This window comes from Gastrolobium bilobum, unplaced genomic scaffold, assembly GCF_033153095.1.
Source record: "Gastrolobium bilobum isolate Gb01-03AN ecotype WA unplaced genomic scaffold, APGP_CSIRO_Gbil_v1 utg5178, whole genome shotgun sequence".
NCBI lineage: Eukaryota > Viridiplantae > Streptophyta > Magnoliopsida > Fabales > Fabaceae > Gastrolobium > Gastrolobium bilobum.
The window spans coordinates 65,722-81,343 of NW_026895726.1; the positions used below are offsets into that span (position 1 = coordinate 65,722).

The 15,622-nt window shown below is 35.0% G+C and overlaps 1 protein-coding gene across 1 annotated transcript; it reads left to right on the plus strand.

Annotated features, from left to right (window-relative positions):
* The first annotated feature begins 8,792 nt into the window (after nucleotides 1-8,792).
* Nucleotides 8,793-14,612, plus strand: LOC133294601 (protein PALE CRESS, chloroplastic). The gene is made up of 7 exons (XM_061493306.1): nucleotides 8,793-9,221; nucleotides 9,328-9,401; nucleotides 9,986-10,180; nucleotides 11,031-11,117; nucleotides 12,252-12,302; nucleotides 13,334-13,522; nucleotides 14,009-14,612. The coding sequence occupies exons 1-7, from the start codon at nucleotides 9,098-9,100 to the stop codon at nucleotides 14,240-14,242; spliced, it is 954 nt and encodes a 317-aa protein (XP_061349290.1). The 5' UTR covers nucleotides 8,793-9,097; the 3' UTR covers nucleotides 14,243-14,612.
* Nucleotides 14,613-15,622: the final 1,010 nt, after the last annotated feature.

Genomic DNA, 15,622 nt, shown 5'->3' on the forward strand with positions numbered 1-15,622 from the left:
CTACTAGGTATACTCCTCACTTATGTTAAATTTTCACATGAACTTGTTAGTATCATTCTTCAGATCATAACACTGCATTCTTGTTGAACTAATGATTGTAGGAATCCATCTACTAGAAAAAAATGATTGTAGGATTCAACTCTGCGGTTCTCTTTTCCTGTCCCCTTCTTCGTCCATCCAATTAAAAATGCCAACTCAGCAAAATAAGTTGACAATTAGATTACTGAGGGTTGCGTTAAAAAGAAGAATATAGTGAGGTTGATTTGTTATGTTGTTACTCTAGAGAAGGTGTGATAAATACAAAAAGATTTGCTGCTATAGTGCGGGATACCACTTTAAGATATCATTACTGTTAAGAACCTTGAGGTCACCACCCAAAAAGCTAGCTCCTGGATATGGCAGCAAATGCGAACCGCTTCGCCCGAGAACAGAAACGAACGATTGTGGCTGGCTTCAAACAGCAGCACACGAACAAAGGCAACACAATCAAGGGACACGAACTGTGAACTGGATCCAAATGAAGTCGGTTGAACGAGGTGAAGGCTGATCTGGAAAGAGAACAGCTGGGCGACCAAGTCTATCCTTGATCGACGGCGAACGGCCTCCGGAAAACACCGCACGCGCCGGAGGAAGGTGGCGCGTGTTGGCCACGCGCAGAGAAGAAAGTGGCGCGTCAGAGAGCGTGGGGCCACCTATGACGGTGGGTCCTTCGGCTTTGCGTAGATCGGCTCCTTCTGAGTCCGTTGATGTATGCTTTGACAAAAACGGTCGCCGGAGAAATTTTCCGGTGACAGAGGACGGTGGCTGACGGTGGCCGGAATACTGTCGGTGTGACAGCTTTTGAAAAGAAAAATTTTACTCGATAAACAGTAGGTCCACCGGACAGACGTAGATTAAAATTCCTCTCGTTAGGCTCTGGATACCATGTTAAATATCAGGACCCGAGAGGTTGTGAGTAATCCATGTGTCTTGACTACACAGCAGAGAGTCTATTATATAACTGAAAAGAAAGGAAGTACAAAGAGATATACATGATGTGAGACTAGTAAACTACTATTCTAAACTAATATTCACAACAATTACAAAAGGATTTTGGGACATAAGTTTAGGTACGATGGAAAGTAATAGTAGAATTGATGAATATTTTATACAATTTCTCAACTATATTGGTAAGCGGGTTGATGAAAAATCTTTGCTTCGATAACTTGGGGCCAATGGCAAAAGCCTTCGCATTCTATGCTATAAAGGGAATTAATCTCATCAAAATGAGTGAGAACACCCATGGAAAATGAAAAAAAAAAAAACTGATGAATATTTATACCAATTTCTAAAATCATCATCTGTTGCGTGTATACAGATAAGAATCCTTTTGTGTTCTTTTCCTGCCAATTTTGTTATATCTGATTATGTCGTAATTAGTTTAATGTTAATTATATTTTAATTATTTAAGGACGAGCCTTGGAGTAATAATAAAGTTGCTCCTTGTGATTGTCATGGGTTTGAGTTTGAGAAATAGTCTCTTTACAAAAGAAGGGAAGGCGGGTACAATCGATCTTTACTCCTATTCTCGTAATTCGAGGAGCTTTGTGCATCAGAGTTTGCCTTTTATTATATTTTAATTATTCATGATATAGCATTATAGCCAATATTACTCTCTTGTGCATCGCTCCTGATGAATGATGGCCATGTAACTATGCTGGGTGTAAACATTTCTATATTTGTTGGCAGCTTTCTGTAAGGAATTGCCTCATTAGAGGGACGGTGGTGAGATATGTGCAATTGCCTCGTGATGCAACCAGGAGAGAAATCTCGGGGTGGCTAATTTGGCTGGTCAAATTATTGTAATGTATCTGTATTTGACAATTTGGTTAGAAACTTTTACCAATTATGAGGCTATCTATATTGCCTTCTCCTTTTGTTTCTTTTCGAAGCATTGTCCAATTTTGCCTTCAAAAAGTGATATAAATATAGCTGCATTGCGTTTTCTTACCCCTTCTTTTGTTTATTACATGTTTTTTTTCTTCAAAGAAAATGACAGTTTAAGGATAGCAACTAAGCATGTATAAACAATGCACACATATCTGCAAAGCTTAGTTCATCAGTGTTCAAACCATCCACATTAGTATTTAATGGTTTCCGAATTCTTTGAGACCGAACTCAGAAGGGTTGATTGATTGACTGATTTTGTCTTTCAAGATTGCTCTCTCTATGCAATCGCCTCACATTTGTCAAAAACCTCTCGTTATTTAATTAATGGCTTGTGCATATCCAGCCCCTTGTCTTTATTTAGGGGATCACAAGTTTTGGAGAGTGTGTTATTTGAAAGTCAGGACATGATATAAGCTTTAGGTTTAGGGAGTGTTCATAAATGAAATTTTAGATGACTTACGGAATTGAACTAAAAACAGTTGAAAAGCTTTAGCGAGAGTTTATAAATGGAATTTCAAACTGAACCAAAAATATTTCAATTGATGCTGGATGATCTTACTAATTAAGCCAACATCATTGGCTATCAGTCCCTTGTTTTTAGTGAATAGGGGTGATGCTTGACAAGTTTTGTGGTCTGAGAGATAGGTCCCGTAGCGTTAATATGCTTTATTTACATTTGGAATTTAGGATCATTCTGATAGTAAAATTCCAAGTGAAAAATTCTTGAATCAGATTTGTTAGTGAAATTGTATTAAAAACTAATTCATAATCTTTTTATCCCCGTACCAACTTACCTTAAGTAGGAAAAAGTTTGAATAAAAGTACTTCAAAAATGTTTTAAGTGAAATAATCACATAGAAACTTTATCTAAGAGCTTCTGTTAATTCAATTATAAACGACAAAACCAGCAATTGCATTTAAGCTACCTAACGTTCTAATCAATTGGCAGATAAAAGACAATAGCATCAATGAAAAGGTTGAGTTCGCTTTTTTATGTGTGATCTTTTATTGGTATTAGTAGGTCATTTGCAAGCATTATTAAAAATGTTGAATAACTTGTTTACCAAAAAAAAAAAAATGTTGAATAACTTAAAAATTTGCATTTATCTCTAAAATGATTATGATAATTTAAGTTTAAAGTGCTTTGGTAATTGTGTTAATAAATATAACTGTAATAATATATTATAACTATTTCCAATTCATGATTAAGAATTATTTAGAATTGGTTTTACAACTGGGCCGATCATGTGATCTTCCTCTACACAAATAGCTTGGAACCACCTTGGGTCAGAACATCTTGCAGTTGGAGTAGCTTTAACCCATGGGTCTTCAATGGAACAAGATGGGGGGGGGGGTGTACCTGCAAGACACTCCAACGCTCAAGTCAGATATAGTTCAAGCATGTTATAATTATGTAGAAGAAGATGTGTACCTTGAGTTAACACATATGTATTTATAGTGGAGAGATGACCAGCTTGGGAGATGCCTTTCTTCATAGTGAAGGCAGAGATTCTCCTTATTGGTTCTTGTGGGAGGCTTGGAGATAATGTTTGCAGAAGTATGTAGAAGGGGTAGCTTGCTGTCATATGGCTTTTAATATTGAGGAGCTTTGCTGAGATAGGCTTTCTTGGTAGAGTGGTGGCAAGCTGGTGCTGTCTTCTGTTTATTTGTTCAATGGCGCGGTGAATCTTTATTAGTTCCTGTGATTGCTTCCTTATCTCTGAAGTTATGCTGAAGGGCGGTTTGAGCGCGATGGTAACATCGCGCCCTCTAATGCGTGATTGATGACATCACGCCTCATTCTGGGCCTGGTGGGTTCGGGCCTTGTTATATGAATTTTGGCCTTTGATGGGCCTATCATATTTTATCCAGATCAGAAGCCCCCCAGCTTGGTGCTTATGCCGAAGGTATGAGTAGCGAGATGTATAAGTCTGCGACATGATTTTCCTGTGTGGTGACTAAGCAACCTCATTTTACTTGCGCCTTTATTGTGCACTATGGTCTGTACCCTGTTGGTGCTTTTAACGGTGACATCTTGTATTCTCTTGGGTTTGATGCCGCTGAAGTTTGTTTTTAGGTGAAACAGTTATGGAACTTTGATGCCGCATTTTTGATGTCACTTTGATGTTCTCAGAAGTTTTAACCAGTTAAGGTTTTACCTTCCTTATTCTGCACCGCGCTTCATGGAAGTTTTAACCAGTTAAGGTTTTACCTTCCTCAATCTTCATGAAAGTTTTAACCAGTTAAGGCTTTACCTTCCTCATGCTTGAAGAAAGTTTTAACCAGTTAAGGCTTTATCTTCCTTTTTCTTCATCGCGCTTGAAGGAAGTTTTAACCAGTTAAGATTTTATGTTCCTTAGTCTTCATGGAAGTTTTAACCAGTTAAGACTTTACCTTCCTTAATCTTCATGGAAGTTTTAACCAGTTAAGACTTTACCTTCCTTCATCTTCATGGAAGTTTTAACCAGTTAAGGCTTTACCTTCCTTCATCTTCATGGAAGTTCTGTCCAATTAAGGCTTTACCTTCCTTTTTCTTCATGAAAGTCTTAGCCAGTTAAGGTTTTACCTTCATTTTTCTTCATACTTGAGTTTTTAACCCTTAGGCTTTATCCTCAAGTTAAGACTTGAGCTTTAAACCTTTATCGGGCTTTACCCTCAAGCGTCTTCAAACCTAAGCTTAAGAGCTTTAGACTTTGTCAGCATATTGTAGACGAGGCTCATATCTTTCTTATTCGGTAAAACCTGTAATTTTTACAAATCTCACAGAATAATGTCATATCATTAAGATGATAAGTTCAATGAGATTAGTTCAAAGCAGTTCAAAATAATAATGTTGCTGATATCATTTATCTGTGTTTCACGCGAGATTTTTGTCTTCGCCTCTTATCAGTCATGATTTCCTGCAATCTTTCATGTAAAAGCAGAGAAATTCAAGATAATTTTAAGATAAAGCATATTTAATAACTTCTAAACATTATTCATGGTTCCCTGCAGCGAGATTCATGTCTTTGCTTTTTTGGTTTGGATCCTGTAGGCGAGATTTACATCTTTGCCATTCATTATTCGTGGGTCCCTGCATCTTTCACGAATTTCACAATAGAGACACAAGTTTTTCAAAATAAGTCATAAATATCAAGATTGTTTCACATAGTCACCCTACAAGTTATGTAGTCTTGCAAAAAGTACGATCACAATAGTGATTTAGGCATTCATAATACCTTATGTCAATATGCTATCTTGTTGCTTGTAAAAATCACAGAACGATTCAATATGTGATAGCCTGCCAGGCCTTATTTTATGTTTGCCTTAATTCACCCCTTGTAACAGGACTAAGATGATACATAAAGATGATTCGTAAGCCTAGGATGTGCTCGGACTAGACTTTGTCAATATCATATACATCCATATGCATCTGCTTAATGCTTTTATGGTAAGCCTCCTTTTCGCGCGATATTCACTGATATTCTTGTATTTCCAAAATTTGAAAATCAACCATACAGAGATTTTAAAATCAATGTCAATCTCTTAAAAATTCATATAAGGAAGCTTATAAGCATTCACCTTGTCAATCCAACTTTGAAGTTGTTCCTTAATGGGATAGCTAATTTCTACAGCTTTTATAACACCCCTTTGAAATTGTTCATATCATGTTTTACTAATGATCAAATTTCACCCTGTGATGTACTTTGGTTCTTCCTTCTAGGGTACTTTCAGCAATAATCACTTATTTCATCACAACTTTTGTCAACCTTGCTGACATGAATCTCACCATAGAAGAATTATTCCGTCATCTAAAGGCTTCCTTAGAATCAATATAATTAATTTATTTCTCTCTAAGTAAGCTATGTAGTTGGTCACGTTGCCTTAGAGAACTACAAATCTGAGATAGAAAAATGCATCGCGCATTCTAAATTCAATAGCCAAAATCACATCATGCGATTAAGGATCCAGGCTTAACTCTTTGTGCAATTTATCATCGTTTCTACCAAATTTAATATGCTCCTCAAGCACAAATTACATTGCGCAAATTCACCTTGCCATCTCGGATATATTAAAGCATTGCGCATGTATGGTACTGTTAATTTGTCTGGCTCTTACTTCTTCCTAATGGCTAAAGGACACAAAGATGACTTCGTCTTCTATTGTTCCGCAAAAGCCAAATATCTGTTAAGGGATGATATTCATCGCTCCTTGAATCCCTATTATTCGTTGCATATACTAAAAACGAGATCATCTAACAAGGATTTACTTTCCTGGACGATATATATTTGTTGTTTTTAATTCCCTCTAATTAATTGTAGCCTTTTCCCTAAGATACACTGCAAGACTATTTAGGAAAAGGAACTGTGGCTATGAACTTAACTAAGGAACGTTTCAAGAAGACATTGCATGAACGTTCAAGAAGACCATTTGAGCTTAACCTTATGGCCACAGAGTAGTAGCTATGTTCCTTTCTCTTGAAGCATGAGTAATATAAGCATTTCACATACCAGAGAGCATGTCGTTGATATAAGTTACCATGGGAGATTTATATGCCAACCTTTGAACATGAATCTTCACTTCTATACCTTGGGGATAATAGTAAGAAATATCATAAAACCTATTTGTATTCATGCTCTTGGTGCAATCCTAAAACTGATCAGAGGAATGGTTTCGATGAAGAGTTTGGACATGTTTAATCTTGGCATACGCATATCGCGCATTTTGGCACATGTAAAGTCATATATAAAACTTTGAGGAAGACGTTGGTTTAGCCTATCGTGCATAAAGTCATATATATAGAACCTTAAATGGTTTCATCTCTAAACCGTCAACGAGACGGCTAATGAAGAAGGGTCAGTTTTGTCTTATCCTAACCATGAAGCTGGTAGAATAATTTGTTGTAGTTAGATATCTAAGCTTGCAAAAACTCTTCATTTGTATGAGCTTCTACCTATATTTTGTATAGCATCATGCCAAAAGCGCCATCTTGGCTGATAATAGAACGATATGTGGTTTTTGCGCATATGGAGTATTGGTATTATTCTCTTAACTGGTTACGCTATCATTGAATGTAGAATAGAATTAAATACAGTATTGGTAGCATCGCGCCATATGTGGCTCTTGCGCATATGTGGTTCAACACCTGGTATCGGTAGCATCACGCCATATATGGTTCATCGCGCCATAATTCGATAAGAATGATAATTGGTTTTTGCGCATATGTGGTTCTTGCCAAAAGCGCCACGTTAACTATGCTGGTTCATCGCGATGAGGATCTTTATTTTGTCACAATGATTGCGGCTTTCAACTCCATACCGAGCAAGGTACCTTATCCAACATGTCTCAGCCAATCCATTGCAGGTATAACCCAATCATTTTGGAAATATCTCAACCAGTGCGGCTTCCTCTTAACTGGCGAATATAATTCCGGTTTTACTATGATTCCTCTCAACCAAGAAGACTTCATACTTTGTGTAAGATGTTCGGAATAAGAAGACAACCATAACCATAAGTTTTATGTATATATATCCAAAGCATCGGCGCCGTCACTGTGTCGCTTTATATATACGATAATTTCGCAAGTTTATATATATTGCGCATATTCATTGCGCATATGATCTAGATATCATGATTATAAGATTTACAAGCCGTAAGTTTTGCTAGCGAGATGGATTCATATATATCTTGAGTATGGCTTATAACACAGTTGCAAATTTGGAAAGGTTATAATATGTTGAAGATAAGAACTAAACAACATGTGACGTATGAAGTCTTCTTGGTAAATAAATAAATCCACGGGATTTAAGTTAGAAATTCAAGTCAAACCTTGCGCGATGAGTTTTGAAGCTATACGAGACAGTCATAATATATTTGTAACAACATTAACGTATGATAAGCAAAAATAAAATCTCAAGGCAAATTGTGTGTACCTTTTCGGGGATGGGAATTAAAATTTACCTCTCCTCACAGACGGCGTCAATGATCAGAATCGATTTTACAATTGGACCGATCATGTGATCTCCCTCTACACAAATGGCCTGGAACCGCCTTGGGACAGAGCATCTTACAGTTGGAGCAGTTTTAACCCATTGGTCTTCAATGGAACAAGCAGGTTTTAATTATGTAGAAGATGTGTACCTTGAGTTAACACATATGTATTTATAGTGGAGAGATGACCAACTTGGGAGATGCCTTTCTTCACAGTGAAGGCAGAGATTCCTCCTTATTGGTTCTTGTAGGAGGCTTGGAAATAATGTTTGCAGAAGTATGTAGAAGGTGTAGCTTGCTGTCATATGGCTTTTAATATTGAGGAGCTTTGCTGAGATAGGCTTTCTTGGTAGAGTGGTGGCAAGCTGGTGTTGTATTATCTTTATTTGTTCAATGGCGCGGTGAATCTTTATTAGTTCATGCGATTGCTTCCTTATTTTTGAAGTTATGCTGAAGGGCGGTTTGATGACATCGCGCCCTCTAATGCGTGATTGATGACATCGCGCCTCATTCTGGGCCTGGTGGGCCTGGGTCTTGTTCTATGAATTTTGGCTTTTGATGAGTTTATCATATTTTATCAAGATCAAGAATCAAACCAAATAATTCGATGTCTACAAAAATAAAATGATCCCATTTCTTATTTTTTTTTTAACTTGTTATGATGATAAAAATGCTTAAATAATATTTCACAAAAATAATTAAATAATGAATTAAATTCATTAAAAAATTCTCTATATTTATTTTTATCTCTTATTCTTTCTTTTATTCGTTTTCACTTTTATAAATTTTATTATTTTTTGAAATTTTAAATTGAACCTAAAAATAATGGTTTTAGTCTTCTTCCTTGCAATTTTTTCTATTTGCATATCTGGATCATTATCTTATAAAATTTGTATTATAGAGAATCTTGGATAAAAGCCCCTTCCCACCAGGAAACAGAACATGAACATATTTGCAGTGATTGTATCTGTATCTGTATCTGTGTTGAGTTAGTTTGTGTAATTCTATTCTATCTCTGCTATTGACCCTTTATGACAAATCCCGCTTTTGAAGGAACATATAGCAACCAGCAATATCATAACCTTCCTTAATTTTCTCAAATCTAATTGAACAGAAAGCACAAAGTTAACACCTTTACGCTCAGCCAAGCAAAAGGGTTTAACTCGTTGAATTGAGTTAAGCCCAATTCTCAGTGGGGATGAAGCTTCTTGCTCTAACCTCTGCTTCTTTCTTGCCACTTCCCCTTTATGGTTCATCCATTGTTGATGTAACAAGAGTTCCTTTATTTCCATCTTCTTCATACAAACGCACATCCAGCGCAGGTTAGTTTTCTCCGCCACATATTTCATAACATGGCCACTCACACACACACACACACACTCAAATTGATTATTATTTCCTTTCTTGTGTTGTGGGTTTTGCTTACAGTTTTAAGGAGATGTGTTAACAAGGAAAAGGAAGAGGTTCTTCTAGAAGGGATGCCAAAGGAGTACTATGATGATGTATGTATGCACCTTTCTCTGTCTATCTCATTATATTTGCTTTCAACCTATTGCTTAATCATGATTGTTTATATTTCATTATCTAAGAACTTGAACTCAAGGTCCTTCTGGTGATTTTTTTTTTTTTTTGAATACTCTTCTTGAGAGGGGTTTCACTATATAAACTAAAAGTATTTAACCCTTATTACTTTGTGAATGTAAAATCATCCTCTTTAATTGCCTTGACCCTACGTATTCCATTTTTTGTTTTCAGCTTTGAATTTCCTTGGTTAGGTTTTTGAAGTACAGTCAATTGGGGCTGTGCTTCTATTAGCAACATTGGCAGGGTATGTTTAGGGCAATTATGTTATCATATCTTAAATGCCTGACATGATTCTGATTTTTAAGTTTGTTTTATGTTTCATAGCTATTATATCAAAATGTACAGTGGATGAGTGGACAGTTTTCCCCTTGGTCGATGAATATGGACTATAAAAACATTGTAGCATGAGTATGTCTCTTGGCTTGCATGTGTGCTATCTTGTTAAACCAAAATTGTTGTAGGATTTTATTTGGAGAGATTTCATTAACCTTCTCTAGGATAGGAATGGCAAGCCCGACAACGTGAAAAGACCAAGGAGTGGCATAAAAAACGCAAAGAAGAAGACGAGGAAGAAGAGAGAAAGATTGAAGAGTATCGTGAAATTGGCATGCGGCTGAAAGGATATCCAGAAGAAGATGTTATAAAAGCACGGAAATTGGTTTCAAGCTTTATAAGAGCTGCTGAAGAAGTGGAAGAGGTAATTTCCTGGTGCAGCAATATCCTAATGTCATGCAGATAAATATTTCATCATTATCAGGTGTTTATTTTCATTTTATAAATTTACACCTGATTGCATTTTAATTCATCATGAAAATGATCTTGCTTGTTGTACGGTGGATAAATACAGGGCTCACCTTGATAAAATGTTGGGTAACCAATCTGAAGTTTGGAGTGTTTTTTCTTGGCCATATAAGGGTCATCTTTCTCTTCTGGTGTGCATCAAGAACCTGATTTTAGTGCAATGGACTTCCTTGGTCACTCTAACTATAATATGGAATTCAACTGAGAATTGATCTCGCAAACGTAAAACTGAATAATACATAGGTGTTCTAAAGGTTATAAATTTGATATCTGGACTGGTAAATTGGACATGTTTGGCAAAGAGTGGGAGAGAGAGCTAGTTATTTGCTGGGAACGATCACTAATTTTTTTTTTCTGCATTTGTAACTAGAAGTAATTGTGATGTAGTTCACATTTAAAAAAGTGTAACTAAGAAAAAAGCAAGAAGAATAGTAAGCTCATTATGTCTGACATGGTTCACATTATCAAAGTCTTCTTAACATGTTTTTGCATAAAATTATTCCTCCCATTCAATTATATACAATGTATAGCGATCCAGTTTTTTATTATTGATAATTTCTGCGTCTCTTGTGCAGATAAGAAAAGAGTAATATTATAAAGAAAATATTTAAATGAAAATATTTCTGTGTCCCGATGGCATAAGCCCTTTTTTTTCTTTCATTTATGTTTGTGTCTAATTTTTTTTGAAGTGTCACTAGCATTTAATGAATATTCAGAGTTACTGACTGACCTTTTTTTTCTGGTAGAAAATTGAGGAAGCTGCTGAGAAAGGAGAACTTACCGAACTTGTTTTAATGGTCATATGGAATCGCCTTGATCTTGCCCGGCGTGATGTAAGTTGGTATTTTAGCATCTGAATTATGCTAGGTATATATTTCAATTAACTTTTGCACAGTATTTCATTTTGTGATGAAAAAGAAGTAGCGTACATTTCTTACTATTTTGCCATGATCTGATCCTTTGATTGTAAATCTTTCCTCACAAAGTTCTTAAGGTAATCATTTGCATTTTGGAAGATGTTGTGTCCCCAATTATCTGATTTTTGGAAGCATGATCTACACAGTGGTGTGTTTGTGAAGTAGAGCTATAATAATATTTAATTACAGAATAAAATTTGGAGGGGACACCATTTTTTATACGTTAAAATAATATACAAACAGTTTGAAAATACTTGAAATTTTAGTTGGATTAGATTCATTACTAAAAGTTATTCTTTCTTTTTAGTTTTGTTAGAGTAAATATCAACTTCTTCATCATCACAAAAGAAAATTAGAAGTATGCAAGCAGTGAGGGACTCTTTTAACTAGTGGAAGTTTGTGACTTGAAAAGTAGCAGCTACTGACAGCCACTGCATTGTTTTTAAATTGGAAGTTGGAACTTCTATCATCTCACAATTTTTTGAAATGAAATTTGAGAAAATTATAATTTTTATAGAAATTTCTATATTGTCTTAAAAATATGATTGGTAAAAGTATTAGCTTGTTATCCGACCGAAGGAAGAAAATATTTTGAAGTATCAAATAATCCTTGAATTTATTAGGTTAAAGAATGGATAAATATAATCTAATTGGTGTTTTGGGCCAACAGATTTTAGGCCAACTATTAATTTTCCTCAGATTTGCAGTGTTCGTTCAAGCTGTCAATTCATCACAGCCCTCCTTTGTCATATGGCAGGCTTCGTACCAATATGGGATTATGACATTATTAAGCCAAGTAATTTATCATCTTCATAGACATATTAAGTAAAGCGTGACTCCCACCAAAAAATAAATAATTAAAGTGTGATTGATTATGGTTCCTTTTTGTACTGTTCTCTCATGGATATCATTATGATAATTTGAAAGGGATTGTCAGAAGTAAATCTTAGAATTGGTGCAGTGTCTATTGCTAAAAGAAGTTTGACTAATTTTTTTATCCTCCGACTCTTGGTATCTTATTGTATACATTATTTTATCACCTCTTTACAGGATGAAAAGGATGCTATAAGAAGTCTGGATCTGTTATACAGAAGGGTTGAGGTAATAACTGCTCCTTTTTTTATTGGTATCATTACTATATAACTGCTCTTTTAATTAGGAGTTTCAGCATTCATTTCAGTTAAAAGCTTACCTCAGCCCCCCTCCACACGCGCGCGCGCGCACAAACAAACAAACAAACAAACAAAAAAAGAATGGGAAACATTTATTGCAAGCAGTGATTTAGAAGTATGATAAAAAAAACTGGCTCATTAAGATGGCTTTGGAGGTTTGGAACTTCGGATCCTAATTTTATGAATAACTTGCTGGATAATTCTACTTTCATGGTGACAAACTTAGTTCCTTGATGTTAACTGGAATTTGATGTCTTAAGAACCTAAAAAGAAAAAAAAAGAAGAAAACTTCTTAATTTTTCCAGGTGTTGGGCCAAAGTATAAAAGTGCTTATGGCAGAACCAGAAAATCTGCTGTTAAAGAGAAGCAAGAATTAGTGCTTCTCCTGGGAAGCAAAAACATATGCAAATAAAATTTAATTTTAGAAAAAAACATGTTTCTTTTTAGTAGCATTCTTCATACAATAATTTTTAGGAGCAGAATTAAAAAGTAATAACAATAATAATTCACAGCAAGGACAGATGGATACTGAATAAAACCTCCCCAAGTTTACTTTGATGATCGCATTTCCCTATGGTTAGAGAAGTTTTGCATTAAATGACTGGTTCAAATCTTCCTTTTAGTTCTTGCAGTGGCCATACTGCCGTCAAGTACACCACCATTAAGAAATGATTTTTTGCTTTTCATAGGACCTGGTGGTATCAATTATTCTATTAACTTATTTGTTTTGTTAAACAATCTTTGTTGGTTTTAATGCAAAAACATATTATTTTGGTTTGAATTCCATTTTTTAAAGACCTTGGATATTCTATACCTTTTTTTCGCATATCTGTACTTGCACAAACTTTCATATTGCCTTCTATTTAGAACAATTTTAGCATTTTACATCCTGCACAGTTTAACTCAATCTTAATACTCTTTGTTCCTTTTGAGATTTTTATTTTCTATTCCTGATTGTAGACTGAGATCTTGAAACGAGAGGCTACCCCTGCGATGAGATTGCTCAATGATCTTTTGATTTTGTATGATGGCTTTAATTTTGAAGAGTGGCTGAAGAATTGTAAAAAGATCATGATTGATACATTTCCACGGGAGGATCCATTTAGTGTTCTTCTTCCACCTGGGTTTGAGTCATTTGACGTAGATAAGGTACTGCACATGTAGATTGCAGGGCTTTCATTCTAGTCAGATGATGTCTATTAATTCCTGCAAGATTCAGTCCCCCCCAGTTCAATATAACTATATGGTTGAGGTGGATTCTAAGGTGAAATTGGTGATATCGAGAGCACTTAAGAGTTGTAATTAAATTTACATTTAAATAACCAAATGTTAGTCTACTTTAACATGTTCTAAATAGTTAGTTTATTCAATTTATAAATGGTTAAAAGAAAGAACAACACAATAATTATTGAAATTAACCATTGATATTAACTGGTTAAACTTGATTCAAGTTCATTTGTTCATATGTTGATATTAAGTGGTTAAACTTGAAGTTTGTTTATACATTTATAAATAGGTTTCGTTAAAAGTGAGATGGCGCAGATGCCATCTAAACTACAAAATTATGTGTTAGACACCACCTCTGTTTGAATCTCCTATTATTAAATTTTTGTTTTCAATCTTGTATGTTATCAGCATCAAGGGCCATTGCGACCACCACTTGAAGATGATGATACTCTTTTGAGGGTGGACTTTGTAAGGGAGGTGGATGAATTGCTGCAAGAGGTTCGTTCTGAACAGAGTGAAGTACAGAATGAACCAGGATTTGATCCTGAATCTGTTGGAAATAGATTGAAACGACAGGAGAAACAACAAACAATACGCCAAGTGGAAGCTCTGCTAGATTTAGCCATTGGTTTGAAATTGTAACTATTTGGTCCGAGCCAGCTATTTGATTCACATCAGTTGAGTTATTTGACAATTAATAGTTTTGAATATAAATTACTATGCACTGCGTTTGCAATCCAATTAGCTTCATGGTATGGTATATTTGTCTCTTCTAAAGAACATACAAATGTAGGCATGGCAATTTTGGGTGATCCTGTATTTTTAGAGGTACAGTTGTATTAGAAGTTGAGTTTTGTTTTTCCTTTCCATCCATCTGAATGAACATTTCGGGTGATCCTGTATTTTTAGAAGTAAAAGTGTGTTAGAAATATAGTTTTGTTTTTCCTTTTCATCCATCTTAATGTACATTTGGGTGATCCTGTATTTTTAAATCAATATAAACATTAATGGCACCATGAATTCTCTATTGCTTAGTTAAGTTCAAAAGATTTGAAGTTAGATTTTGAACTATATAGAACATATAATTATAATAAATCACCTGTGGTGCTCTTCCAGTAAAGGCTATGGTTTGATGATAAACATGACTGGTAGTATCGAGCTAAAATTGCTACGTCGATGCTTGAGTTCTATCCCAGGTCAGAAGAAAGTGGGGGATGAGTCATTCATGCAAGAGTATGTTAATAAAGTGAATTTTTGTAAATAAACATAGGAGCGACTTGGTCTTGGTTGATGTAAAAACTGAATGGATAATATTTTAAGGGAGCGTTTGGTAGAGAATAAATTTTTTTTTTTTTATCAGGAAAATATAATTACTAAGAATATGGTGGGAAAACGAGTTAGGTAGAAAAGTTAAAAAAAAAGTTGTTTGGTTGGGCGAAATATTACTGAAAAAATTGAGTTAAATATACTAAGTCTGTGTTTGGTCAAAAATAAAATATTGATGAAAAAATAGGTTAAAATTACAAAATAAGCTTTACAATATTTGAATGAGAGCTACTGTTGCCTAATGTTGCCTAATAAGTTCAACAGCGTAGTCACGTTTTGGTAGTCTTGGAAATGGCTTGCACAGATGTAGTCAAAAGAGGGTAGTATAGTCATGTTTTTCATTCACATTTTCTCATTTACCTGGTTTTTTGTAAATACCACATTGCAAGTCGTAAGCTTCAACAGTATTTTTCTTTCCTTTTTGCATGCGATTCTGAAAGGCTGGGGAAGTGAGTTTGTTGGGTAAAATTTTATATTTCTTCTACCAAACAAAGGCAACATGGAATGTCAAACTCAGATGGATGGGGTTCTAAACAAAAAACCCGAATCAAACACTACCTTAGGGCATCTTTGATGCACTCTTGTATAAGTCCTAATAGTATAAGGCCTAATTGTATAAGATCTAATTAAATTTTAATACTATCTAGTGTTTGACATAATATTATAAAAGATAATATCATTCAGTGTTTGATAATG

Bases quoted from the DNA above. Each gene is read 5' to 3' on its own strand.
- LOC133294601 (XM_061493306.1), top strand. From the start codon at position 9,098: ATGAAGCTTCTTGCTCTAACCTCTGCTTCTTTCTTGCCACTTCCCCTT. The intron at 9,222-9,327 runs GTTAGTTTTCTC...TTTTGCTTACAG, and splicing joins CAAACGCACATCCAGCGCAG to TTTTAAGGAGATGTGTTAAC. The intron at 11,118-12,251 runs GTAAGTTGGTAT...ACCTCTTTACAG, and splicing joins TTGATCTTGCCCGGCGTGAT to GATGAAAAGGATGCTATAAG.